At 47.8% G+C, this 27,874-nt stretch overlaps 1 protein-coding gene across 1 annotated transcript in view; it reads left to right on the top strand.

Annotated features, from left to right (window-relative positions):
- Srrm4 (serine/arginine repetitive matrix 4) overlaps positions 1–18,713 on the top strand; it is a 152,871-nt gene extending 134,158 nt beyond the window's left edge. Inside the window, exons 9-13 of the mRNA XM_051161638.1 lie at positions 6,990–7,294; positions 11,725–11,928; positions 14,222–14,332; positions 14,963–15,097; positions 16,846–18,713. Of these exons, the coding sequence (XP_051017595.1) occupies positions 6,990–7,294; positions 11,725–11,928; positions 14,222–14,332; positions 14,963–15,097; positions 16,846–17,125 (1,035 nt within the window). The 3' untranslated portion in view covers positions 17,126–18,713. The remainder of the gene's footprint in view (positions 1–6,989; positions 7,295–11,724; positions 11,929–14,221; positions 14,333–14,962; positions 15,098–16,845) is intronic.
- The last annotated feature ends 9,161 nt before the right edge of the window (positions 18,714–27,874 follow it).

Raw genomic sequence — 27,874 nt, forward strand, 5'->3', positions numbered from 1 at the left:
TTGAAGCCCCATAAATGGACTTGTTCAGTTTAATTGAAATTCTCTTCTTGATTGTATTTTTGTAACCTATTAGACCAAGCTGCCTCTTGATCTCAGAATTCAGCCGAAATTAAATTTTGAAGTGTAAGTGAGAGGTTGCCTTTCCCCCCTCTCCATTCTTGATTAAATAATGATTTGAAACAAAAACAATAAATAAGTGTGCCGGCCTCCCTGGAGGGCTGAGAGATTCCCAGAGAAAGGCAGGAGAGCTGGAGTTCCTGGTGAGGGGATTTAATTAATTATTAGAAAAGCCCCAGTGTTAATTTTGGGTGTATTAAAGGACAAGGAGATGAGGGGAGCCCATGGCTTCTAAACTGAAAGAAAGAAAAGAATTTGGAGGGTTTATATAGTCCGGGGTGATGAATGAATAAAGAGGAAACATTTGTTAGCCTCTCCTTGAAGTGGCCACGAATTCATGAAGAGCAATTTGTCCTAATAATGATAATAAAAGCTGTGGAGGTGGCTGTCGGTAAAGCACCTGCTCTGCACAAAGTGTTCGATAGCCAGGGGCCGCATGAGAAGCTGGGTGCTATGGTACCTGCCTGTAACCCAGCACTGGGAAAGTAGAGACAGGAGGAAGCCTGGGGCCTGCTGGTCAGTAGGTGTGAGAGACCCTGCCTCAAAGCTAAGATCGGTTGAGAAAGACTTCCAATGTTGACCTTGGAGTTCTACGAGCACATACATATACAAACGCAAACAGTACAAGTGGCAGCGGTGAGTGAACAGTCAAGGTTACCTTGTATGGCCCAGGATCCCTGTGGAGTCTGATTGCAGCTTGGTGGCTCTGGTTCCCTGGTTCCTTTTGTTGACGACTGTCCAGCGAGGACTCAAGAAGGGTTGAGATGGGAAAGAAGCAAGATGCACTTCTTAGCTATAAAAGGGAGAAAGGAAACAGGGCAGTTTGTTTGTGGTTGTGTTTCTTCGGAAGCAATCAGGGTAGCATCGGGCCCCATAGCTAGTACATGTAGAGACCCTAAGGACCCAGCTGCAATTGCTCTTAAGACAAACATTTCCAAGGAACACAGGCCCAGATCTAATTGTCCAATAAAAACCAGAAGTAGGGTTGTTGCATAACCCTCGCTGCTCAGCACATGTTGGAAGTTCATTCACATTTATTTCCAAACACACTAAAGGGGCAACCGAAAGCCTAGATGTGACACTGCGCAAGTTGGCCTGATGCTGGTCCATGATCCACTTGATGTATTGAAGCCGACACTTTCCACACATCCCCTCACTCTCCCTAATTCAGGGTGCACAGCTGACTGCCAGCTTCCAGATGGTATCCTCTGGTTGCCAAGGCCCACTTGGCCTGCCTGTGTGGCGGTCTGAATGCAGAAGGGACCGTCTTTCTCTTGAGTGTTGAATGGTTGGCGCTTAAGTACCCAGCCCTCTCCCTTTCGGGTTGATGTTAAATCTGGGATACCTATTCTCCACACATTGCCAAAGTCCAACTTGGGGTTAAGCTCCACTGCCCACTGTGTGTTAACAGTAGACCTTTTACAAGCTTCCTCTCTATGAGGAATTCCTTTATCTCTCAAAATAATCCACTAGCCCTCAAATTCTTGCCTCAATTTCTGAGGTCCAAATTAAACAAAACTGAATTACTAAAAAAAAAAAAAAGAAAAAAAAAGAAAAAGAAGGCCGGGCGGTGGTGATGCACACCTTTAATCCCAGCACTTGGGAGGCAGAGGCAGTCCAATCACTGTGAGTTCAAGGCCAGCCTGGTCTACAAAGTGGGAGTTCAGAACAGTCAAGGCTACACAGAGAAACCCTGTCCTGAAAAACAAACAAAAAGACTGAATTACTTGGTAACTGACCATTAGGCTCAGGTTTTTTGTTTGTTTGTTTTTTGTTTTTTGTTTTTATTTGTTTTTTGCTATTCACCACAGATCAGCTTCTGTGAAGACAGAACAGAAAGAATTAAGGTTGAGATGGAGGAAGAGGTGATGGCAGAGCAAAGAAGAGAACCTTAGTGTATAAGGGTTCTGGGTATCCTGGGCACTATGGGGCCAATATTACTGGGTGGTAATGAATCTGTAAGAGACTTGGAGGCCATTGCATAGCCAGTTATACGTGATCAGAGAGTCACCGCACGCATAAACATCCCTTCCAGATGAAGATCTCTTTAGAGATGGATTCCGAGGGTGCTGTTAGTGCAACCGTTTGCTTAATGTTCCTTTGGTCAACAAGGAATAAGTAGGAGCCATCCAACCATGGTGATGTTGAGTGGGGACTGCTTGTATCTCCTGTGCCATGGGGAGGATCTGGCTATGAAGTAGATGGTCAGAGATGAGAGAACAGAGGCAAGAAGACAGATGCTCCCATCATCATCCTTCACGACTTCAGTCTCCCGACTCCACCAGCTCCCACCCTCAGAGCTCACTCTGCCCTTGGCTCCTCCTCTCACTGTGTCATAACCTGTCTTCTGGTAGAGTGAACTGAACACTCTGAAGAAGCTGAAGTCTGGGGCTAGGAAGCTATTAAAGGGCACAGTTTGTCAAAATAGTCCCTCCCGGGTGAAAGTGTAAACAGAGTCCATCAGGACTTATAAAACAGGACAGTGTTCCTACGAACAAAGAATTGAAATGTCTTCAGATGACTACTTTCTCCCTGCCACAGTATCCTCTAAATAGGAGAAATAAAGTGGGGTATGTAGCAAATGGGGCCATTAGGTCATGCTGGCAGTGTCACAAGAAACAAATGAGAAGTAAAACACCACCACCAAGCCTTCTGTACTGACGTCAGCTGTCCTGCTTTAGTCCAGAGACCGGAGTATATGGTTACTGACTTGTTTGTCTCAAAGAGAGGACTTCAAACTTTTTTTCTTAGCCTGAGAGACATAGGCAGAATGGAAGCTGACAACCATCTATCTGTATACAAATTTCCAGGCTTGGTACCTCTTTCAACTCGACCTTCCAAAGTAGCAGCACAATCAAAGAAGGTGAACAGAGGGCCATCGCGGCTTGTCTCCTACAGAAAGCTCTGTGGCTCTCAAAATCCCTGCTGGAGATCTGGATCACATACTGGTGGGAATGTGCAGGCAGCGGGCCTCCATTGCTTCTCCTGCTGCCCTGGGTCAGAGAGGGATCAGAAAGAGAGAAACACCAAGGGGGAGGTCCCTCTCGCTGCCATGGTTCAGACTTTTAATCCTTGGCCCTTGAGGTTTACTCTGGCTTAACACATACAGCCTGAAGTTGGCTTAAAGACCTCAGGACTTTTGTGGAGCTGCGTTTGTTATGATAGAAATCAGTTCATTCTCAAAGACTTTGTTTTTTTTTCCCTCTAAAGCTGAGCAGATCCCACCATGGCCTGGTCATACAGGTGCCTTCTACTAAACACTGAGTCCCTGAAGCTCCCAAGGGACCACAGAGGAGCTGGGGTTCTTAAGCAGTATTTACTAAGCCGCTAACCCTGAGGCAGGCCCTAGAGGGTCCTGGGGTACCACACTGTACCAGCCATGCCCCTTGCCCTCAGCAAGCGAGTTACCCCCACTGAGTAACAAGATAATTAGTCTGGAGCAAGTAGCTGGTTGAAAGATTGAATTGATTAATTACAGAATATTGTGCTGACTTGGTCTAGGTGATCAGAGAAGGCGATAGGTGGGAGAGAAAGGAAGAGTAACCCCATCCCCAAGAGAAAACTGGATATGTAAGTGACCTGGAAATGGGAGTCAGGTGTGTGTTACCAAAACTGAGAAAACATGCCGGTTAGCATGGACTGTGGGAAGCTACTTGGGAAAGCATGGAACAGTGACATGTGAGGTTCTCGGGGTGGCTTATGGAGTAGGTGAAGGAAGTTCGTAAAGAACGCTGTAATTCATGTCAGTGGACTTAGAGTCACCCAAAGGAATGGCACTGTTAAGCGAGCGGGAGAGGCCAGTGTGTTTGGGCAGCCTGGCACACTTGCCCAGTGAAAGCACCCAGCAGAACTATGTCTCAGTTCCCCTCTGATGAAGAACACTAGCCTATGTAGTGCCTTCAGATCAGACACACAAGCCATATGTGCATAAGTCATGGAGTTGCTCTGTAAACACTCCTGTGGGCTCAGGTTGTGGGACAGAGCATTGCAGAAGGCGAGGTCCCCTTCCAAATGCATGCACCAGCCTAGAGAGACTTCATGCTCAAAATCTTTGCTCTCGGGGAACCATGACACATCAGGAAAATAAAATACTTTTAAATTTTGTAGTCAACACTTAGGAGAGAGCACTTGGAAGAGGAAAAACCCAACCTAGATGCCCCAAGGGGCAAAGTCACAAGGTAGCACACAGCATTGAACTCCCAGGCACCTGCCCTTGAACTCTCGGCCAGCCTCATCCCATCCGAGAGTGCCTTACTTTCTAATATACTGGTCATCCCGCCATTCACTCCAGGTCAAAACTCCCATGATCCTTTCCCTGGAACAGTCCCCAGCCTGAAGGCTCAGACCTAGCCCCCCTCCCCCGCATCCATCATGGTGGTTTCCCATTCTTGGCGGAGGTAGACAACAGAGGTGGGAAAGAAATGTCATCTGATTCAAAAGTCACTGAATAGGAACAGAGGTATCACTCTAGGAAATTTCACCTGGCCACCTTATTTTGAGGTCCCACCTTCAAGGCAAAGCTATCTAGGTAATCACAATGTGTTCAAGGCAGAAGCTGCACTGTGTCTGTAGGATTTACTAAGGTCAGACTGTTACCTTGCCCATGTGCAAAGCCTCCTGGGAGAAATGATAAATGAAGCCCCGCCTCCTAGTCCCAGGATCTGCATTCCAAGCTGTTGGAGTTCTCTCTCTGTGATGAACAGTTCCAGGTATCCACATGTCCCCTCAAGGCCAAAGTAGTTTCTTAGGAAAGCTCAGGTGTCCTCTCTCTAGCAAATCTACAAAGCAGGGGATAAAGTTTGGGAAATGTAGTTGTGTTTGTTTGTTTGTTTTTTAATGGGAAAGCCCATTCTACTCTCTGTAAGGCCCAGGGGCAGACTATACAGATTATAGGGCCTCTATACCAGCTAAGATATCTCAACGCTCATAAATAGTAATAAACTCTAATAAAAGCATGTCCCCTCTCTGAGCAAAAATATCTTCAAGATGATGTGAAAGTCACCTTTGAATTCAGAATCCCGGGCCCCTCCCAGCAGTAGAACACAAGATGGCATTGAGCAAGAACCTGCCCCCAGGTCTCAGGCTCCCTGTCTCTGTCACCATCCAACAGTGTAATGGGCCACACACACAGGCACCTGGCCCTCGGCCTGATCACACAGATTCTGACCAGATGGCCCCACTTGAGACATGGTTCACTTATGGAAAAAACAGGTCTGCAGAGGAGACATATACCCCAAAAGGAGGCTCAGGAGCCATGTAAGTAGAGAATTCTGGAATCTCAAGTACCATGGACTGGTCTGAGCTGTGGTTTTTCCAGCGAGTGACCTTTGACCCCACAGATTTCTCCTCCTCATAGCGATGTAGTGATGGGGAAGTTCAGGGCAAGGATCCCTTTTGAGCACAACGGCTAAATGTGGTACCACAGCCGGGAGCCAGAAGCAAGTTCATCAAGTCCTCTCAGCCACAACCTGACCTGAATGTTGAAGAAAAACACATTCTCAGCATAGAAAGCCTTTCCCAAGAGTTTGCTCCTCCTCAGTTTTCCTCAGCCAGCCCCCAGGCAGGACTCTGACGCCTCTCTTCACTCCCTGGTTTGTCTTTCTAAACCTCCCAGTCAGGATCTCGCTCTCCCTCCCCGTGTCCTCTCGAAGTGCACAGGCTAGCTCTCTACAGTGCCGTGGCTCCAGGTACCAATGCAGGGCAGGTTTCCCCATGCAAGCTGGTCAGGAAGGCAAGCTGGTCAGGAAGGGACTGGCGAGCCGGACGAGATTAGGTCTCCCTGGATGCCATGCCTTACCCGCTCGCTCAAAGCACCGGAGCACGCCACAAAACCCAAAGGTCAGGGCGAAGGTTAAAGTTGTGCAGGAAGGTGTGTGTTTTTTCTTGTCATTTACGACTCTGATGATGGACTCACGTTGCCCGCTCTTCCCTTTCTCTTACACCTTTCCTACTAAAGGAGGAGTCCTTGCTTGGTAAGTGGATGTAATCCGCAAAGACACGAGAGACTTTATTAGAAGCCACTCAGGGTGCTTAGCTACCTCCTGCGAGGGAGAAGGACGCACACAAATGCCTATAGAGACCCTTTTTTATTGTTGTTGTTAATTATTAATTATTATTTTTTGGTTTGTTCGTTTTCAGTCAGACTAGATGACTTTGTGTTTGTTTTGCCCCCTTCCTCTCTTGACTCCTTTAGTTGGAAACTGTTCAAACGTCAGTTTGCGACCTTGACTTTTTTATTTTTATTTTTTTAAGAAAGAAAAGAAAGAAACCAACCTTCATCTTTATTTCTTTGACCCATGTGAGATTTGTTCAGGGTTTTATTCAAGCAACTTTTTCTTTAAAAGAAAAGAGAGAGAGAGAGAGAGAGAGAGATGAAGATTTTGGTTGAAATTTAAATTTTTGCCTTTATCTCCTTTTGTGCTTTTAATTTTCAAGATATGATTTTTGAGGCCCATAGCCCCTTTTCTTTTCCCGCCTTTTCCCCATTCCTTTATTTTGATTATTGTTTGAGGTTAAGGGTGTCTACAGCCCTTCCCTTTCTATTGATTTGTCTCTTTTGTTTGAGTTTATTAAAGACTACATTTTTGTATAATTTCCTTTTTACTTTTGTTTAATCTAAATCGCATGCCTTTTCCCTGCATGACTTCTAAATCTTCCAGTTATTCTAGCAGGGGGTAAAAAAATAATAATAATAATCTAGAGATCTCCTATTTCTGTGGAATTCTTTCAGGAATTTGTGCTTTTGTTTTTTGGCGTCTCTTCTCTCCCCTCTCTCTTTGCTTTCGTTACAGTGACTCATGACGGTTAACATTCTTGGTAACTTAAGCACTGCCTGGAGCTCAGCAGTGTCCGATGGGTCTTTTTGCTTTCAGATCTCTGGGTCGGGGTCTGCAGCTGACCTCTTTAGCAAATCAGCCAGCCCGTTCACCACCTCGCGAGGGCGCTCGCAGGAGTACGACTCAGGCAACGACACGTCCTCGCCGCCCTCCACGCAAACCAGCTCGGCCAGGTCTCGGGGCCAGGAGAAGGGGAGCCCCGGCGCGGATCTGAGCAAGAGTCGGGACCTCAACTGTGGCAACACCTCCGATTCAGGGAACTCCTTCACCACCTCCTCCCCCCAGAACAAGGGGGCTGTTCTGGAGAATGTCTCTCCCACCTGCAGGAGCAGTGAGTCAAGGTCGGTGTATTTGGGGGTAGGCGGGTCCCCATCTTAGAGTCACCATTTTACTGTCTCATCACAGTGTCCTACTCTTTCCCAGGTATCTATTTGTAGGAGACAGGGCATTCCATTCCAATTAGCTTAATTAAAAACTGTCTCTAGATACTAGCCTCAGATACAACTGGACCCAGAGGCTCAAAAATATCTCAGCTCTGCCCCCACAATCTGTTAGCTTCATCATTAAGTAGACCCGCCAGGAACTTTACAGGCATGCTGAGCGCCTGTCTCTCTGGCCACCCAACAGAGGAAGAATGCCTCCGCCCTGTCCCCACAAAAACCTTAGCAAAAATACCAAAACATGTGCTGTTGGTTCTGTTTGGCCCAGTTTAGGCCATTTGTCCCCTCAGACCAGTCTCTCTGGCCTGGCTGAGTAGACGCAAAGCTACAGGCCAGAGACCGATACAAGAAAACCCAGAATGTTGATTTCAGGGTCGGGGGGGGGAAGGTTGGAGGGCAGGTAGATGTGAAATTACCAAGAGTCTCAGGAAAATTCCAATATTAACTTCATTTAAGTCACTGTCAGTTAAAAAACATACCATAATATTGACCAAAATGAATTGAAAATATATTCATACCCAAAAAATTCTGTTTATATATGATTATAAGAGTTTTATTCATACTTTCTAGAACTCAGAGGCAATCAAGTCTTTCAGGTGAATAAACTGTGGCATATCCAGACTCTAGAATATTTTTTTAATTTTTAAAAATAATTCATTTATTTTTATTTTGTATGCATTGGTGTTATGCTTGCATGTATGCCTGTGTAAGGGCATGGGATCCCCTGGAACTGGAGTTGCATACAGGTGTGAGCTGCCATGTGGGTTCTGGGAATAGAACTCAGGTCCTCTAGAAGAGCAGCCAGTGCTCTTGACCACTGAGCCATCTCTCCACCCACCCCACCCCCAACCCAAACTCTAGGATATTATTTGCCTCTAAAAAAAAAAAAAAAAAAAAAGAATTGCTCTGTCAATTTATACAAAATACACACATACACACACATGTGATCCCAGCTATGTGAAGTATGAAAAAGGAAATATGAAATTTCTCATATGAAACATTGGTTGCCATGGGCTGAGGGAAGAAAGGTAAACAGGTAGAACACACCATGGTTCGGCCATGAAATTGTAACACACGATACAATCATGATGGGTGCATGTCCACTGAGTCACCCAGAGTCATAAGATGTGTAACACCAAGAGTCAGCATGGGCCTTTGGGTAACAACGTAAGGTGTTGGATCCTTGGTCCTAATACATGGACCACTTTGGTGTCAGGGATGCGGCCCTGGAGGCCAGGAGGCCCATGCTTTGTGCTCAACTGTTCCCTGAAATTAAAGGTGCTCCAAAATAAAACTGATTCATAAAAACACACATAGCAGTTCCTGGAGAGCTTAGGCAGAGGCCTTTTTGTACGGTGCTATGCTTGCTACCTTGTATTTTTCCTTCAGCAAACACATCTACACCTTTGTTTACCAGCCAATGACAATTCCCTCATTTCATCACCAACAGCTCTGTCACTCAACCAGTCAGAGATAACAGCACCTGGGGAGATGGTTCAGCAGTTGAAATGATTGCCAAGTGAGCAGTGTAGATGGAAGGCAAGCATGACAGCCTGCCTGCAATTCCACCCTCACTCGGGAGACAGAGATAAGATCACTGGAGCAAGCTGCCTAGTGAGGCTAGGCTTAGCAGTAAGCACTGGGTTTAATTGAGAGACCCTGGCTCAAAGAAGAAAGAAGAGAGTGACGGAGTCTGCTATCAGCTTGCACCCACACCCACACACATGAACACATCACACACACACACACACACACACACAGAATCTGAAAAAAAAATCACAATATAATGCTAATCACTAGATGCACTCCCACAAGAGTCATTGTTTAAATGTACTGGCCATTTAGTCTGCACCATGCACTCAGTTTCCCCTCCCTTGGGCTCTTACCAGACACACCCTAATGGCAGCACTCAGTTTGATGCTAACTGTGAAACTGGCATGGCCTGCTCTCCTGAGTTCTTACTTCCCTAGGCAGATACATGAGCAGCGGAAGTTGGCTAGCACACTCTACCCAGAGGAACACCAGAGCTCTCCTCCTGCTGGGTGTTCAGGCCCACCTTTGTTCTAAGTGGCCAAGATTTCTGAATGACGGCCTCACACGGCTGGAGCATGGAAGCTGCTGGCAGCGTCTTCAAGGACAGAGAACCCTTTGTCTCTGATGCAAGAGCTAGCCAAGCTTCAGCATGGACAAAAAGCTTGCGTCTGCGTGCAGCCTAGGCCCTTGTTTGGCCTCTCTGGCACACCCTTGTCTTTGGCTCATGCTCATCCTTGCCTGGGAGCCACAGTTGTGTCAGTGCAAATGTCAGCCTCTCCAAGAGCAGACAGGGAAGTCCCCATATGGGAGAGGAAGGCTGCCACATACCTATTGGCATACCAAAGAGCTATGATTTGGGGCAATAAAAAGAAAAGGCAGCAATAATAATAATAATGATAAAAGCATTAGTATTAATTAACTTAAACGCCATTAGCATCTAGTGACCCAGATAACACGCTAGACCCTGTGAAAAATGCTTCCCGTGAACACTTTCCTCAGCTCCTATTAATGTCTAACAGGCACTACGATAACCTTTCTGTAAACTAATAGTGAAACAGAGACACGGGCCCACAGATAAGCTTAGTTAATAGGCAGCAGTAGCAGCATTCAAATGCAGATCTGTCTCTAAAAACTAGATTCCACGTCCAAGAGATATATAGCCATTACCTGCTTAATTTGATATACATAGACAGCCAAATTAAATAATTTAGAACCGGCCTTTCACTGTGGAATGCAAATGACAGTGAAATCACGGGTATTTATGTCCTGCCAGCTAGAGACAAAGGGCTCAATAAATATGGGCTAAGTGGAAGAGATATGAGCTGGAAATCAAGGGCACCACAGACACGGAGGGGAAAGAGTTAGAGAGGTGACAGGGACGTGGGTGTGCCGCTAGACAGATCCAAGGTTGGAACTCTGAGTGACCTTGACCATGCCACCAGTCGTTCAGTGCCTCCTCTGTAATTTGGTCATGAGAGTCAGGGCCAGATGCATGATGGTATTGAGGAGATTAGATGAAATGATGATTGTGAAGAGCCCAAGACACAGGGAGGATGACTTAAGGTGACTTGTGACCAGCCATGGGCACATGCCCTGTCCCCAGTGAAGTCAACATCCATGGCAGAAGATGTGTGGAATTGCATGGCTGGCTGAGTCATGTAGGAATGGGAGGAGGGCTAGGCAGAAGGTTCCGTAACAAGACAAAAGAGGCTCAAACTAGACTGGGAGCAGAGAGACTGTCTTAAAAGGCTTCCCAGAGAAGATGGGGTCAAGCCAGAACCATGCATAAGAGGGATGGCTAGGTGACCAGGAGAGAGAAGCGGGGTTCGGATGTCAACAAGTCCTAAGGTCTGGAAACAAAGGACAGAATAGGACATTTTGTTTAGGAGGGAACAGCCTGTTAGGCTCAAGTGCCAAGACAAGAGAAGTGAACGGAAGTCATCATGAATATAGAAAACTAACAGTGCGATTTGAAGTTGACTGATGAACCCAGCTCTTGTTCATCTTTACAGTAGCATGTCTTCATGAGGACCTCAGGAGTTCAGCACATCCCTAGACAAGAAAGGCTATACGACAGAGACCTCCTACCCTTTGATTATGAACAAGCCTCTGTCTATAAGTTTGGGGGTCTCTCAAACTCTCATCGGCAAAGTTGCCCAAACTTAAGCTAACCATGGGTCACCTTCTGGACTTTTTTTTTTTTTTTTTTTTTTTTTTTTTTTTTTTTTTGGTAGTGGGATGCATATCACTTTCTGAAATAGAATAGGTCCTAAATAAAAAGCATCTGTGATAACACGATTAAGTCAGTGTATTTAACTCTGCTCAAGGCCCTGACCCCAAGGCCTGTTCCTTTATCTTGGGGAAGATTACAAAGTGTTACAGGGGTGCCTAAAACCCAGTATCACCCAGCCCAGGCTGTCTTATCCATGCAATCAGAAAGACCAGACAAGGACAAGAAAGGGGGAGGGAGGGAGGACTCTCTAGCCACATAATTTGATGTTATTTAACATCGAGCCCACAAGGGCCTCCTGGAAGGCTCAGAAATGGCCCCCGTGGTGTGGTTATGTGTCCCCTCCCTGGGGGATGCTGAACTTGACTAAATAGCTCTCTACTTGTAAGGTCTTTTCTATCTCTGCTCTTTTAAATTCTGCCACGTGGCAGTTCATCCCAGATAGAAGGGAAGTGGGAAGAGGAATTGAGGACACTCTAGCCTATGCATATGCGGTACAGGGAGTGTCAGGTCAAGGTGCCCCAGAGTAAGCGCACCTGGGTAATGACAAATACTCTCCTTCCTGCAGAGGATTTCAGTCTCCGTGTCTACAGTGTGCTGAGGTGAAGAAGTCTAGTTTGGTCCCATCTACGGCCCGGAGCTCTCCCATCAAAGAGTGCTCCCGTAGCTCCTCCTACACCAGCACTCGGTCCTCCAGTCCCTCTTCTAGGTCTCCGAACCCCAGAGCCTCCCCCAGGTACACCCGGAGCCGGTCCACCTCCTCTGAAAAAAGGTGAGTGCGTCTTTGATGCTGCTGTACATCCTCCTTTGGCAGAGAGTTTTCATAACTAGAGATGCCCAACCTCACCCCCCTATAGGGAAGGGGCTTCACACATTGAATACCTGCCCCAGCCATGACTACTGACAGCCTTGGTAAAGGCAGCCAACATCTCTGAGATCCTGTTTCCTTGTTTGGGGAAACAGTGGCTCAGTGGCCCAATGGCTTTGTTGGCCCATGGGCTGGTTCCTGGGATGAAAACACCTAGACCATAAGGAGGAATACTCGTTATTGTTTCTGTTGGCCTGAGGACCAGATGACTCTCAGTTAAGTTCTTCTGTGTAAAAAGTTACCAGCAACATCCTTCAGATAAAATGTGTTTACTTAGTAGCTCTGGGGAGTAGCGATTTGTGCTGGGCTCAGCAGGCTGGTCCTCCGTCCTCAACCCCCTCTGTTGTTTGACCAGATGGTGAGTTGGCTGGGGGCTGGGAATTGAAAGCCATCCAATGACTAGTTGTCTCTTCTTTGTGTTGTCGCTCATCAATCAGGTGAATGTTTCAAGTATTTACTTTTCCTCCCAAACACATGAGGGAACATCTGTTAAAAATCTAGGCTGTATGACTTTATTTTTTTATTAATTTATTCATATTACATCTCAGTTGTTAAACTATCCCTTGTATCCTCCTATTCCTTTACCTACCAGGAAAGTGGGTCAGAGGGGAGGACATCTTATTGAGACTTTAGGTGTGAGAAGCCTGGGAGAATGAGGAAATAGAAGGATCCAGAGGGTCCTGGAAAACTACAGGCGGGTCTGGGCCCTGGGGTCCTCCTCAAACTATGGCACCAGCCAAGGAAAATATAGACAGTAAACTTCGAACCCCTACCCAGACTAGCCGATGGACGGGACATTCTCCACCGTTAAGTGGAGAAGGAGATCTGACTTTCACACAAACTCTGATGCCCCATATTTGACCATGTCCCTTGGATGGAGATGCCTGGTGACACTCAGAGGAAGGATAATAGGTCACCAAGAAGAGACTCGATACTCTATGAGCATATACGGGGGAGGAGGTCCCCCTCAGTCACAGACATAGGGGAGGGGAATGGGGGGAAGCGGGAGGGATGAGAATATTTTCACCTTGATACGTCATAGCAAAATTAACACCGGCTCTTCTCTCCTTCAGTAAGTTGGTGACCTCTGTTCTTGCCATGGATCTTAACACACTCTGCATATGTTCTTTCTCTCTCCCTTTCTTTCTTTCTTTTTGAATGGGGGAGGCTCACCTTCTCACTTAGTGGAAGCAGGTCACTGTACCTCTCTGACATGTGGGTTACCAGCCTCACTATTCTGATCTTGTTAGCCATGTTTAAGTAGGGGTTGCTTGCACACAATTACTACAGTACTGTGATGGCAGGTCTGATCACAGGAAGGCTACTTAGTAACAGGCAAGTAGCATATACAGCATGGATACCCTGGACAAAGAAATAATCCACTTCCCAGGTAGGCAAGCAGGACAGCAATGCTTACCACGCGACTCAGAATGCTTTCAAATATAAAATTTGTGGACTACTTGTTTCTTTTTTTTTCCTTCAAACCATTCATGAAGTCATAGCAAAGCAAAATCATGGGTAAGAGGGGAAGAACTGCCTTAATCTACAGAAGGCAAAAGCCCTTTGTAGCCAGATACTCTTGGATTCATGTGTTCACTAGCTATGTGACCCTCATCAAATCATATCACCTCTCTGTGTCTTTGTCTCCCCATCCATAATATAAAATTAATACTTATTCTTAACCCTAGGATATGTTGAGGATTGAGACACATACATTTTCAGTTCAATGCCTGGCACATAATAAAATGTATAGTAGTCATCATTAACACTTCCATTGTACTGGCTAATTGAAGATACACACATGTGCGCGCACACCACACGTGCACGCACTAAGTGATTTAGTCTAATTTAGATTTGCAACCAACGCTGTAGGGTTGGCACTGTAACCTCATTTTGTGAAAGAGAAAACAGAAACCTAGAGTAGTGGACTCACTTTCTCAAAATCACACAGATAAAAAGTGGCCAGGACAATAGGTAACAGAGTAAGTAAGTAAATAAAAAAGTCATCCATATTATTATGAATTACTCAGAAAGGACAGGATTTCATTCTCTGGTTAAGGGCCAGATTCCTTTAGGAGTCCTGAGCAAAGAAAAAAAAAAAGTAGCACCAGCTGGGGACCAGGTGCATAGCGCCTTAGCTATCCACAAGCCCCAACAAGGGTCTGAAGGCTCCTTAGCATCTCTTCCTTCTTCCCAGGTCCTACTCGCGCTCTCCCAGCTATTCTTCCAAGTCTGGCAAGAGGAGCCCACCTAGCAGAAGCTCCAGGTCTCGTCGTAGTCCCAGCTACTCCCGCTACAGCCCCAGCAGGTATTGACCACCCCCATCCCCCACCCCCACCACCCTCGAATGGATCTGGCCACTTGGGATATAACCCCTTTGCTCAAACCCTATATGCTAGCCTTTCCTGGCCATACCAACTTCCCAAACCCTGCCCTGTCCCAAGCCTTGCAGAAGTAGGGACAGGGTTTCTTGCGTTCCTTTTCGTCCAGTCCAACTGTCCTTTCACACCCAGATTCTCAGTCTTGCTTACTCGCCCTTGCATTCACAGCCCCAAGCCTTGCCCACCCAAGGGACTTCTGATGTATTCTTTCTCACTCACCAACTTGTGTGCCACTGTCAAGGGACATACACACACACTCGCGTATATACACGCACACACACAAGCAAGCACGCACTCACCCACACAGAGGCCGCCACTCTTGCTCATGTCCAGCTCACCCCATGGTGCTCAGCTAGGTAGATTCTTCCAAAAGCAAGTCATCTTTCTTTCTCTGTCTCCTTTGGGGCCCTTGGGAAAGCCCAGACTCAGTGAAGGGGGGTGGCAGGGGGCGGGGCAGGAACAACTAGGAGTCTCACATGGCACACACTCTCAGAAAAGAAAAACAGTCTAGCCCAAGTTACCTAGTAACCCCCAACCCCACCACTGCACCCCTCCAGGGAAAGGGACCCCAAGTATGGTGAGAAGGAGCCACAGCCCCGAGAGCGTGTGCGCAGGAGGCGAAGGTCCTACTCACCCATGAGGAAGCGCAGGAGAGACTCCCCAAGCCACCTGGAAGCCCGGAGGATAACCAGGTGAGACCCTGAGAACAGAGATTGCCTGCTTCCTGCTTCCTGCTTCCTGCTGCCTGTTGCTTCTGACCTTCTCCCACAGCCACATACTCCTATGCAGACGTTGGGGATGACTAAATCTTCTATTGCCTTCTTGAGACTGGGACTTAAAGATTGTGGGGGCTCCAGAACACCCCCTTCAAACCCCTAAAATGATGGCTTTTGGTTCAGAGACCTCCCCCAGTATAGAATCTTATCAGGCTTCCAATCTGCCAGCCCTGCAGTGGATTAGAGAGCTGAACAGCGCATTGTTGTCATGGAGACAAGACAAGAGACAGGGGCCAATTTGAGGAGTAGTGGGTAGCCCAGGGGGTGTCTGGGAGGCTAGGGACCTAGCTGGAGCTGGTAAGTTAAGAGGAGAGAATTGCAAAAAGAAATAAGGGACTGGCCAGGAAATGGGGACCCCGGCCACCCCAGGACAGGACAGACACTGGCCTGGTGGTGAAGCCTCACCTCAGATGCCAGGTAAAAATTGAACTACTCATGATTAGGCTTTGAACCAAGTTCAGATAGTGCAAATAATATCGCTGGGGTTTCCAAGGACTTAAATGGAGCCATGGTGAGTAAATGAAACATCACTGGAATTTTAGTTAATATGGGGCTCCCTGGGGGAGCCTAGCTCTTTTCATCTCCTCCAGGCATGTTTTCTCACCCACAAAACATGGCATAACTCCCAGGAGTGTCGTGTGGAGGCAATGAGAGGGGACACAAAGATGTGACCCCCACTGTGTAAACTTAAACACGGGACACACTGTATTCTATCATTATTGACTGGATGGTCAGAAAAGGTGGAAGATGTGACCTGTGACAGCTAAGGTCTCTGGGGGAAAAAAAAAAAAAGCTCTTGGCAGAGAGGGTTTGAGAAAGGCTGTGAGGGAAATTGAATTTCTCGGGCTTTGAAAGCTGGGACAATGGCTGGATGTTGCATTTATCTCCCCAGACCTCTTTCTCATCCCAGAGACCAACAGGGATCCTGGAAGCCTATTGTGTCCTCCTTGGAGAGGGCCAGGAGGCAGAACAAGATCAGGGGCCCAGGGTGATGGAGTTGCCTGCCCACATAGTCCCAGCATCCCAGCACCCAAGCGCATCTTTGTCAGTGGTTGGTTATCCATGCTACTGGCTAATTGATCATGGATATGTCTCATTTTCTTAAAATCAATGTGCCCCTTTTCATAGCATGCCCCCCCACATACACTATGCATTTATTGTATGCTTGGTGTGCAACGATATACTACAGTAAACTGAAAACCAGCCTCTCCCTCCTAGAAACAGAACCTACTAGAAATAGAAGTTTCTAATAAAAGTAAAAATAACAAAACAAAACTTCAATTAAAGTGTCGTGCAGATTCTATTGCCAGCTGGTAACTCTGAGCCCCAGGCCTGATCTGCTTTTTTGTTTTGTTTTGTTTTGTTTTTTTGGGGGGGTGTTTTGGTTTGGTTTGGTTTTGGATTTTTGTTTTGTTTTTAAGTGACATTATTGCCTTTTCAGTACAGAGCAGCACTAAGCCAAGCTTTTCCTTTGATCTTGGAACTATTGAGATAAGAAAAGATGGAGGAGTTTGTTGTTTTGTTGGGGTTTGGAGTTTTTCTGGTTTGCTTTTTCTCCCCCTCCCCTGCCCCGAAACAGACTGAGGTGAGGGATAAAAGGACGCTGCTTTCCCTGGGGCTCTTGGAAGCTGAACCCTTATGTTTCCTCTCTCTGGTCTCTACAGTGCACGCAAACGCCCCATCCCCTACTACCGACCCAGCCCCTCCTCCTCCAGCAGCCTCAGCAGCGCCTCCTCCTGGTACAGCAGCAGCAGCAGCCGGTCCGCCAGCCGCAGTTACTCTAGGAGTCGGAGCTCCAGTAGGAGCCGCAGCCGGAGCCAGACCCGGACCAGCCGCAGCTCCAGCTCCCGTAGCCTCAGCCTGGGTTCCAGGAGCCGCAGTCGGAGTCGGAGCCGGAGCCTGAGCTACAGCTCTGCCGAAAGCTATGCCAGCACAAGGCGCTAAGTAAAGGCCCTCCCTCGAGCCATTGGTCCACCGGGAGGACCCCTCTGTACTCTGCCAGTCTCCTTTACTACCTGACCTTCACACCATCTCCCTGGTGACTGATACGGAAGGCTCCTGGCTCCTGTCTTCCATGCTTTCCTGGGAAGGTGGGACGGGATACAGGGACTTCTATTCCTTTGCCAAGCTGCTAAGAGCATCTCTACCAGCACCATCCTGGGGCTCACCTGGGCGGATGGAGAGGGCCCCCTGTGGAAAGCTATGATCCATGACTCAAAAGTTTGGGCTTGGCCAAGACATGCTAATGTTAATGGAAGGTTAGAAGTAGGCTCTCTGGTTATAAGTAGAGCAGCAAAGAGTCAGGTCATCCACCCTCCTAGTATGTCAGTATGGTCAGGAAGGGAGCCCGACCGGTTCCAGCTTTGTGGAGGTCCTTACACAGGGCCCTGTGACCCCACAGAGATAGGAGACAGTTATACAGTCAGCATACCTTGGTCTACAGGCCTACTTCCCAAATTTGCCTCATCCCCAGTTAGCTGGCACCAATTTGATTCCACGGGACCATCTGCAGAGCATTCCCAGTGCTGTGGCTAGCAGCCAGCCCCCAGCGCCAGCCAGTCTGCCCTTGCCCTCCACTTGGCGCCTGCCAGCCCCCCCTCCACACTGCCCAGACTGCCACACCCTGGATTCTACCCAGGGCAGCCTGGCACCTGCTGTCCCACATGAAGACCATTTTCCTTGCCTCTCAGGAATTTTGCCAAGACGGGACACTGTATGTAGCTCACTGTTGGTGGGCGGAGGGAGTCAAATCCACTGCGCCTGTGACAGAGGGACTTGAGGGGGGTCCCTGTCTCCAGCTCCTGCTAGCTGCTGAGTTTGCTGTCAGCTTAGGGAAATACCCTTATTCTACCTTCCTCCTGGCCAGGGCTGGCTAGCAAGAATAAGCTGCCCTCTGACACACAAATGCCATGAGGTGCTTTCTCTGCAGAAAATACTGGGAGCATGCAGGTGAGAGAGACAGTCCTTAAACCCTTGGGCATCCCCCTCACCAGCTGCCTGGCTTTCCAGAGCCTTCTGGGTGTCAATTTTGTGGTGACAACAGCTGAGCAGGCCAGGGCACATGGAGAAGAAGGTTCTTTCCCAGCTGTGAACAGTGAAGCCCCATGGGTGCAAGGTCAGACGTTATTTATCCCTCATGCTCCAAGATAAACATTTGAGGAGGAGGAATTCCCATCTTAAAAGCAGTGGTCTCATGCCATGCCAATCTTTCCCAATCTATCGTGGTACCTGGGCAGTCCAGGGAGCACCAGGGACATCCTTCATCTATTAGGAGAGGAGGGATGTCAGTGGCCACACTGGCCTTCCCACCATGGCTTCTGGCCCACCTCGAAACTCCACCCACCATGACCCATAGATGCCTAGGCTGGCACCACGAAAGGCTGGATGGCAGGTGTCTGGCACAGGAGTAGGTGCCCTGGGAGGGCATGTACAGCAACTGTAAATAACCCTCATTCCCGCCCAGGATGCCAACCGAGCCTCATCTTTTTCATGGAGACAAAGGCTTCCAGGAGCAACCAAAGCTCCTCAGCAGGACGGCTCATGAAGGCAGGAGAACTTCTCTGGAAGACACAAACTATCGTCATTCCAACCACTCTAGGGGACTATTTTGCCTGGGGCTCCTAGCAAACTTTTTTATTTATTTGATTTATTTATTTTTATTTATTTATTATTTATGAAATGAGCTCTTTCTCACCATCAGTAGTATTTATTTATTTATTTATTTATTTATTATTTATTTGGAGAGATAGCATATCATGATGTGTGATCATGTGTGTGTTTGGCGGGGTGGTCTTCTAATCTCTCTCTCTCTCTCTCTCTCTCTCTCTCTCTCTCTCTCTCCTGTTGCTATGGCTGCAGTTGGAGAGGCCAGCGGCATCTAGGTCTTTCTCCATGAATGCTTTAAGATCTAAACATCCTGGAACTGACCCAGAAGTGTATGAGTCCCAGGGTTTGTTACTCAAGATGATGCCAGTGAGCTTCAAGCTCGTGCCTCTTGCACCCTTGTACACCTGCTGACACACTGTATCCAAAAGGTGAAGTCAGCCACAGACCTCATGATCGTAAATCCAGGGCAGGAGCCTGACATTAGCATGTGGAGAAAAGCTACACAAAGTTAAAAGAGCCATGAAGGAGCCCTGAGTGGCTTCTGAGAGTCACAAGTGCCACATCTTGGCTGAATGGCCAGTCTTCAGTGGCGTGCATGATAGAGCCGTTACTTTGTGATTTGGGGACCATGTGAGTAAGAATGGTTTGATACTAGCTTTTGGAGACAAGGTGTCAGCTTGGTGGTGTTTGATCAATGACATTCTCACATCAAGGAGAAAGGTGGGAATGGGCTAGCCCAGGGAAGACACTGTGCTCATCTTGCTATCAGCAGAAGGCATCTACTCCTTCCTATGGGTAAAACTAGAAGTTACACCTGCTTTTCCTCCAGGTATCTAGTTGCGCCCCCACCCCCCACCCAAACCTCAGCTTTTGAGATTGAAAAACTTTTCTGTTTCCGTCTGCAATAGACAAACGCTGTTTTGTAAAGAGAGCACGGACCATCCTGGGAGAAACCTGCAACCCAAATCAAACCTCCTTTTTGCTGTGATCTATAGCTGTTCCATCGGAGACAAAGTCTCTGAATTAGAACATAAAATACATATGGAGGGACAGCCAGATGTCTCCCCAAAAAGGTCATGTCTAAGCTCACTCTGGGATCTAGGACCCGGAGACATTTATCAGTCCTGCCTTCCTAACCAACTGGCAGTGACTTTCTGGCCACTGCCTACATAGAGCTCTTGCCCTTTCTGAAGCCATTACTCCACGGCCTTGCAAGTGCCAGCTTGCCTGGTCCTGTTGTAGATTAACCACGCCCCCGGCTCTTCTCATCAACATGGCTGTCATGATATAATCCAAGCAAGGGGATAGTCTTCCCTTGGGACCAGTTTTCAGAAGATTGTTTAGATAGCTCTAAGGCTAGGATGTACCACTCTCTTCCTCCTCCTCTTCCTTTCTTTCTTTCTCTCTCTCTCTCTCTCTCTCTCTCTCTCTCTCTCTCTCTCTCTCTCTCTCCTCCTCCTCCTCTACACTGTTTTTCTTTCCAAGCAAACACAGAATTCTTTCCAGGACACTGATAACCTTGGTTAATTAGAACCACTCAACTTGCGTGTATTCACCTGATTCGCCCTCATTACTTTCAGCTCCTAGGGAATAACACCACTTGAAAATGGTTCGTAGCTATGCTCATTAAGGTGGCTAGCGCTCTGTGTTGCAAAGGCTGTTCGGGGTGAGGATTTGGTTCAACCACCAACATCCAAACTGGGTAGAGAATTTAGAGTGAGGTTAAGCAATGTCTTGCCGAAGTCCCTTGACTTTTCTGCTGTGGGCATGCTCTCCATGAGTGAAATGGGGCTAATGACTACCCTGCACTGGGTCAGTGTTCCCACGTAGTAGGGTGGGGTAGTTGACAAATAATTCTGGACATTGGCTGAGGCCTGAGCGAGTCAACAAACACATTGAGTTTCTGTGAGACTAAGGGGAGGAGTATGCTACAAGGAGGTTCCCAGTCTTGGAAATGGACTACAAATAAACAGCACCTGAATTCCTAATGGGCCACTAGAGTACAAACTAACCCCAAATTGCCAGCACCAGCCATTCCTGTGTCTCCAAGTTGGAGCGCATGCCAGGCTCTCTTTGAGACCTCCCAGAAGGGAGACTCAGCTTTCAGGAGCAGAATAAAAAGGACTTTTGGGTCTCAGTCCTAGAGAGGCCCCATCCATCCATTTCTCAGGCCCCAGTCTCTTTCCCAAAAGAGTTTGCTTAACAAAGTACAAATTTGGGGTGCTACCAAAGGTTGAAGAAAGCTATGAGCTATTATGTCTTGAGGCCAACTTGCAACTTTGTTATTATTGCTGCTGCTGGGGGTGAAACCCAGGTCCTTGGTGCACACTCAGCAAGGGCTCTAGCAAATGAACACGCCCTCAGCCCTCTGCGAGATTCCCTTCACCTCCTCTCCACCGTGTCTATTCTGAGTAGTCTCATGGGCGTGTTTCTCACCTTGGTATCCCCTCTGCTGAGTAGAAATTTTGATTTGATAGTCTATGGCACATGCCCTCCTTCACTGGCCAGCAGAGACACTCTGGCCAGACACAACATCATCAGACAACGCTCTAAAGGACACTGTCCTGCACTGATGAGCCGATGACATTGACACATGGTCACCATCCCTCTGTCTGAAACTTTTTTTTTCCTGTTTGTGTAGTTGGGTTTTATTGTTGTTGGTCTCTGTTTTCATTTTGTGAGTTGATTTTTGGTTTTGTTATTCTTTCTCTCTCTCTCTCTCTTTTATTTTTTATTTTTGTGGTTGTCATTTTGCACTGTAAATACCATGATGCAAGCCTGTCCTCGGAACATGGCTTATTTAATAATTTATTATTTTCTATTTATTGAGTGGTATTTGGAAGGGAAGGGGACCAGCCCTCCCACTGGGTTGCTATTGGAAACCCATCCATCTCTCAGCTCTGGGTGCTGCTGTCTATAGTGGGGAATTCTCACCCAGGTAATGACTGTTGGACTCGCCAGACAAATTGGAACCGCCAGAAACAGAAGCTTCTGTTCATACAAATTAAGCCCAAATGGAGCTAAAACACTGGTTATCTCTGGAAAACCTCATTTAGATGGAAATTAATTGAAGGACTCAAATGCCTGTACACGAACCAACTTCTATTAAAAAGTCACAACAAAAAAACACACAGAGAGAATCCTTTTTCTCTAGCCATGTGAAATTATTAGCCAAAGAGAAAGCAACGGTATTTCCTTTGTGGTATTCTTGCCTTTGGGGATAAAAGTAGTGGGTCCTGGGCCTCAGTCTTGTCATCTGTACAATAAGACTTGGCCAACATGTTCTGGGGAAGGCATGGAGGAGTGGAGCCCGTCTAGTGGACATTGTGGCCATGTCCTTTGCTGGAAGGGAGTCAACCAAGGGAGGAAGAAAGGGGGTGTGGGCTTAGTCTCACCTGCAGGGCAGAGTTGGAATAGCTGAAAGATGGGATACCTCAAGGTCATGTAAATCTTAGAGCCTGAATCCAAGGCCTTTGTGCCCAACTTAGGCTCTCCAAGTCCAGCCTCCCTGGAGTCATGATGGGGGAAAACAAGGTGGCTGTGCCCTGTCCCAACCTAACCACTGTCTGCTGTCAGACCACATCGTCTACAATTGTTCTGATAAGCTGGTAACAGAGGTCCTATTGCTACTTTTCAGACGATAAAGCTGAGGCCCAGGGGAAAGGAACTGTCACTCCCGACTCCTAGAGCCTCACTCCAGGTCCTTTGTCCCCTCAGTGGACCTAAGCTGTGAGAACTCTGCACTGTGTCTCTTCTCTCCCAAGGCGAAGCTATTTCCTCACATGGCCAATGGCCAAAGACCTAGCTGATCCTGCCCCAACTGACTCAAGGGATTTGGTGCATCTCAAAGCCATTTCTCTACATTAGTGGCTGGGACTCCCATCTGAAAGCAAAAGACCCTCAACTGCCCCACCCCAGCATGACCATCTACCCAGAAGGTCAGCATTGAGGGGGAGGGGGTCTGTGAGGCCTCCAGCATCCTGGGAGTCTGTCCTTTGCCCAGAGTTATAGTAAGCACAGCCCCTCGTAACCTTCCCAGGGTGTCCAGGTTTCCATCCTGTAGGATTCACATCTCTGTTCTAATTAAAGGTCCACAGTACGGTATCCTCATAGGTGGCCCAGTGTCTTCTGTGTGTGGAATGTTCAGAGAAGGAAGATGGGGTATCAAGGAGCTCTCACAGCCCACCTGCTGTGTACCTCACCACACATATATTCACATGGATCAGTTTCCCCAAACAGACCTATAAGCACTTGGGTTTTCCCCCCACTTTTGTATACATTTTTGAGTGTGTGTGTGTGTGTGTGTGTGTGTGTGTGTGAGTGTGTGTTCACACACATGCAGAGGACAAAGGATAATTTCAGATGTCATTCTTCAGGTGAGCCTCAGGGATTAGCCTGACTGCACCTCCCACCTTGCTAAGGTCACATGTGGGGGACACTACCCATGGCTCTGGGATCAAAGTCAGTCCCTGACATTTTTTAAGCACATGCTGTATCAGCTGAGCCTTCTGCTCATGCTGCCCAGATGACAGCATATACTGGCTCCCTTGGGAAACCTCTTCCAACCCACCCCACTGTGCACCTTATCATGGCCTTTGCTGCAAGCCCAACATTAGAGTTCCTTCCTAACAAGACAGAAACTTAAGCCCAGAAAAAATAAAAAATAAAATAAAACAAAGCCACTTGTCTAAGAGCCACCATCTCCAGAATCAAGGTCAGAATTCAGACAAATGGACTCAGAATCCTAGGCTGCCAACTGCTACCTAAAGTTCCAGAGTCTGTACAAATGTCTAGCCTCTCCCATCACGATCTGACAATGCCGCTAGATCCTAAATGTCTGGGACGCATCTGCTGCTAGCTGAGTAGCCCTGGACAAGGGTCACAGCCTGTGGGTGACTAGGTTTGCCAAGCTATAGAATGGATTAGCAGCAGCCATCTCCCTGGGCTGATCTGGGAACAAAATGAGACCCATCCATTCTTTAAACACAGGAGAAGGGGGAGAGCATTCAATTAATGCTAATGAGCAAAATTAGCATTTCTAGTACTTGGTCTAAAGGGTAATAGTGGCAGTCTGCGGTCAGTTCAGTGGAGCTAACATGGAACACAGGGGTTTTCTGGGAATGTTCCCCTCCAGGACCTGTTGAGGGTAGTCACAGGATAGGTGTGAGTGGGTGGGGCTAGCTGTGAAGATGTGGAAAATACAATAATCAAAACTCCTGGCAAGCATCTCAGCTCAGCTTTGTCACTTCCTCCAGTTTCCAAGGGTTCTTGCTTTTCAGGTTAAAAATCTTATATTTAAAATGTTCATAACATATTTTTTTCAAATATCATGTGAGTCACTATGTGAGAGAGAGAGAGAGAGAGAGAGAGAGAGAGAGAGAGAGAGAGAGAGAGAGAGAACCAGTTATTCCCATCAGTCATCCTGGGTCTTGCCCAATGAAAACCTGCCTTGGAAATCATGAGGGTGGGACAACCTGACTGGGTAAAATCTGTAGCGACCCGACACCCCTCCCCAATCCCCCACAATGATTTCATCCTTTCTAAATAAGTTGGTTATGGAGCTGTACCCACTGTCCTCTGCTGAGGTTTTGTAATGACTAAGACCCATCCATGACTTCATGGTCACATGCCCTCTGCCCACACTGGTACATCACTTTTGGAGTGTTCCATTTGACAGAAGATACAGCTAAGGCTCTGGGGGCCGGCGGGGGGGGGGGGGGACAAGTTCACATAACTAATGGCTATATGGATCCAGATCTGAGGGTTCCAAGAGCATTTCTTTAGCACCTTTCATTTTTTTAATCCCCGAGTGTGTGAGTCCTGTCCATGTGGAGCCATCCCCACTGCACCACCCCCACCTCCCTGCAAATGGCTCCAATAAGATGACTTCTCAGAAAGTGTGGCTTTTAGGAGGCTGCCCCCGTGACTAATGTCACCACCTCTCCATGATTCAAGGAGAGGCTTTCACCTTTCTGTCTCCGCCCAGACTCCCAGTTACCAGAATCCACATGTTTGACTATCTAGCCATTGGTCTGGGCCAATGCTCCACCCCCACAGCCCCACTGCCCCTCCCCCTCCCCTCCCCCCTCCCCCCAGCCTCCTATTCCCAGCTGTCCTATCTGCAGAGGGAAGAACCCCCACTTCTGCCCAAGTGTGGTGCAGAGGCAAAGCGCATCCAACACTCCTGTTTCTGGTGATCCAGAGATACGTGCAGCCTCTCTGCTGGGTAGAATCGATGAAACAATTCAAGACGTGGGAGGAAGGTTGGTAAACAAAACTTCCCCTAAGATGGAATCCAGACAGACTTCTGCCCTTCGCTTGCAGCGTGACCGTTTAAGCAAGTCAAGCCGTTCTTTAGGACCCAGCTATTCAACCTATTAAAAAGGGGTGGGAAGATTAGGCTATATGGTCTCAACCCTGACCAGTAAAATCATCTTGAACTAGACAACAATGTGTGTTTGAGAAAGAATACCAGGCTCCCGTGCTTCTAAGAGTCTCCCTGGGCTATTCCAGTATGAAGCCAGGGCGGAGAAACACTGAAGACGATGGTACCCATAACCCTATCAGTACAACACGGTTGCCATAAAGTCAACAATAAGATCACCCAGAATCTCCAAAGTGCCAATCAAGGGCCAGTCAAGAATGTGGGAGTTCCACTTGTATCAAAGTAAGTTATCCACATATTCATCTCCATAACATCTTCAGGAGATAGATGCTAAGTTAATGTCGATTTCATAGATGCAGAAACTGAGACACAAATCGGTGCTCCCTGTCGCACTTGTGATAAGCTGAAGCTAGCTGTTAGGATGGGCGAAGGGAGAGGGTAACTGCACCTGGGAGGGTCAAGTGAGACCTCACAGGGCTGAGGAGTTAGCCAAGAACAGATATGAAGCTTGGGGAGGGACCAGGGTGATCATGTGCATGGGGTGGGGGCAAGGTAGTGAGTGTGCCTGCTGAAGCCGGCTCCCTACCCTTACCTCCCATCTCCATCTCTTTCTCCCTTGGTGAATTCTTTCCTCCGTGCTTGTTGCTGCCTGTAATTACTTCTCTTGTCTGTTTAGTGCCCATCTCTGAGGCCAGGAGACTTCTCTGCCTCATACACTCCCTGTCCCTATAGGGACACCATGCCTGGTATGCAGCTGGCTGTCAGGTAGGTGATCAGATCCGCCCAGAGCTCCCAGCTCTGCTCCTCTTCCCGTGTGTGTGTGTGTGTGTGTGTGTGTGTGTGTGTGTGTGTGTGTGTGTGTGTGTGAGCACATGCTCATAGAAAGGTAGTGACATGTCCCCAGAGCAATGTCAATGATCTCCCCTGGGAAAGAGAGAAGGGAACACAGATGGGAGGGCAGACATGAGCATCTACCATCCACCTGGCGTTGCTCAAGGCACAGGGACACCTACCCTGGGGCTACAGAATGACACAGATCTTAGAAGGAGCAGCTGGAAGCCAAGACTTTGACATCAAGAAGACCTGGATATGAGTGTGGGTCTGAGGAGGTGGCATGCCCAAGGCACAGCAGTGATTGGCTTGGCATAGTTCCCATGTTGAGGAAAGGGTAGCAGGAGAATCAAATGCCTAGGTAAGATCACAAGACGTTTCTGAAAGATTCCCTAGCACCCAGGTGGGAAGGGCAAACACTCGTATCTGTTGCCCTCCATACTCGGAAGAATCCAGAATCTCTAGAGAGCCTGGCACTCTCTGCCACTCCCCAGCCCCCATGGCATTCCACCAGAGCTTTCCACCTGGGTCATTGAGTGCTATTATGGAGATACTGTGGGCTGTCCCCGCCTGTCCATCAAGGTGGAATGACAGTTGTACTTTACCACACCCGGGGCCAACCTGCACTCGCTTGACTCACACACAGTTTTTCTTTTCACCGTGCTTTCCTTTGCTTGGCCATAGAAACCTGTCCAATGCTCTCTCAAACTGCAACAAACACTGGGCCTCTTTGGCAATGGACTCTCTCTCACATCTAAACCTGAAATGAGCAACACCAACCACATCAAATAGAGTCACGTTGCTTAATAGTAAAGAGGTTACAAGAGGGCTGGGAAGATAGCTCACTCAATAAGTGCTTGCCACATAAGCCTGAAAGCATGCACATAAAAGACCAGGCATGGTGGTGTGTGCTTGTAACCCCAATAATTGGGGAGATGGGAGACAGGAGAATGCCCTGTGGCTTTCTGGCCAGTCAACCTTTCTTAGCTGGTGAGGCACAGATTCCCATAAGAGATACTGTCTCAAAAACTAAGGTGGACAGAGACTGCAGAATGACCCCCAAAGACACGAAGGTGTGTGTGTGTGTGTGTGTGTGTGTGTGTGTGCGCACATATACACACTTACACGCTCACACAGACCCCTGCAATGGGATGGAACTGGTGCACACACAGAAAAGTATGGCAGGTGACTAATTTTAGCCAGTGAGAAATGGGCAGAATCTTTACACAGGGTTCCTCTAAGAGAGATTCATCATGGGTTCTTCTTTCATTATCTCCCTGTTTATCTTTTATCAAGCTGGAATGTGGATGTGACGGCTGGAAGTCAAGCGCCTTCCTGTTTCATGACGTGGGAATGGACCAAGCACCTGAGTGACAGCTGCTAGTCTCAATCTCACAGGACTTTGCAGGCATCAGGCCAGCACTGGACAGTGACAAGAAATCAGCTTTTTGCCAGTTTTCACGAGTGGTCCTTTGTATGCATGTTGTTCACACACACACACACACACACACACACACACACACACACACACACACACACGACTAGGGTTGCCGCCCCCAAAATGAACCGTCTTGTTGGCACTCTTCTCCATCCCCACGCGTTCTCCCAGGCTCTCCTAGCCCCACCCCAAACACAAACTCTGAGAGGTTTCTCAGGCTGCACACTCCCAAGAGCTGTCACTCCCAGTCCCAAAAAAGAAATTTCCAAAGCAGTTGCCCAGTGTCATGATCACCAGCTGGTCAATCCTGATCCTGCTCTACCCTCAGAGGCTTCTGGGAGAGAAGCCCTACAGTTATAGAACTCCCAGCTCTCCTAAAGGACTCTGAGCCACTTCCTGAATGAGGGACTCACACACAGCCTGCATTACAACT

The sequence above is a fragment of the Acomys russatus genome, chromosome 19, assembly GCF_903995435.1.
Source record: "Acomys russatus chromosome 19, mAcoRus1.1, whole genome shotgun sequence".
NCBI lineage: Eukaryota > Metazoa > Chordata > Mammalia > Rodentia > Muridae > Acomys > Acomys russatus.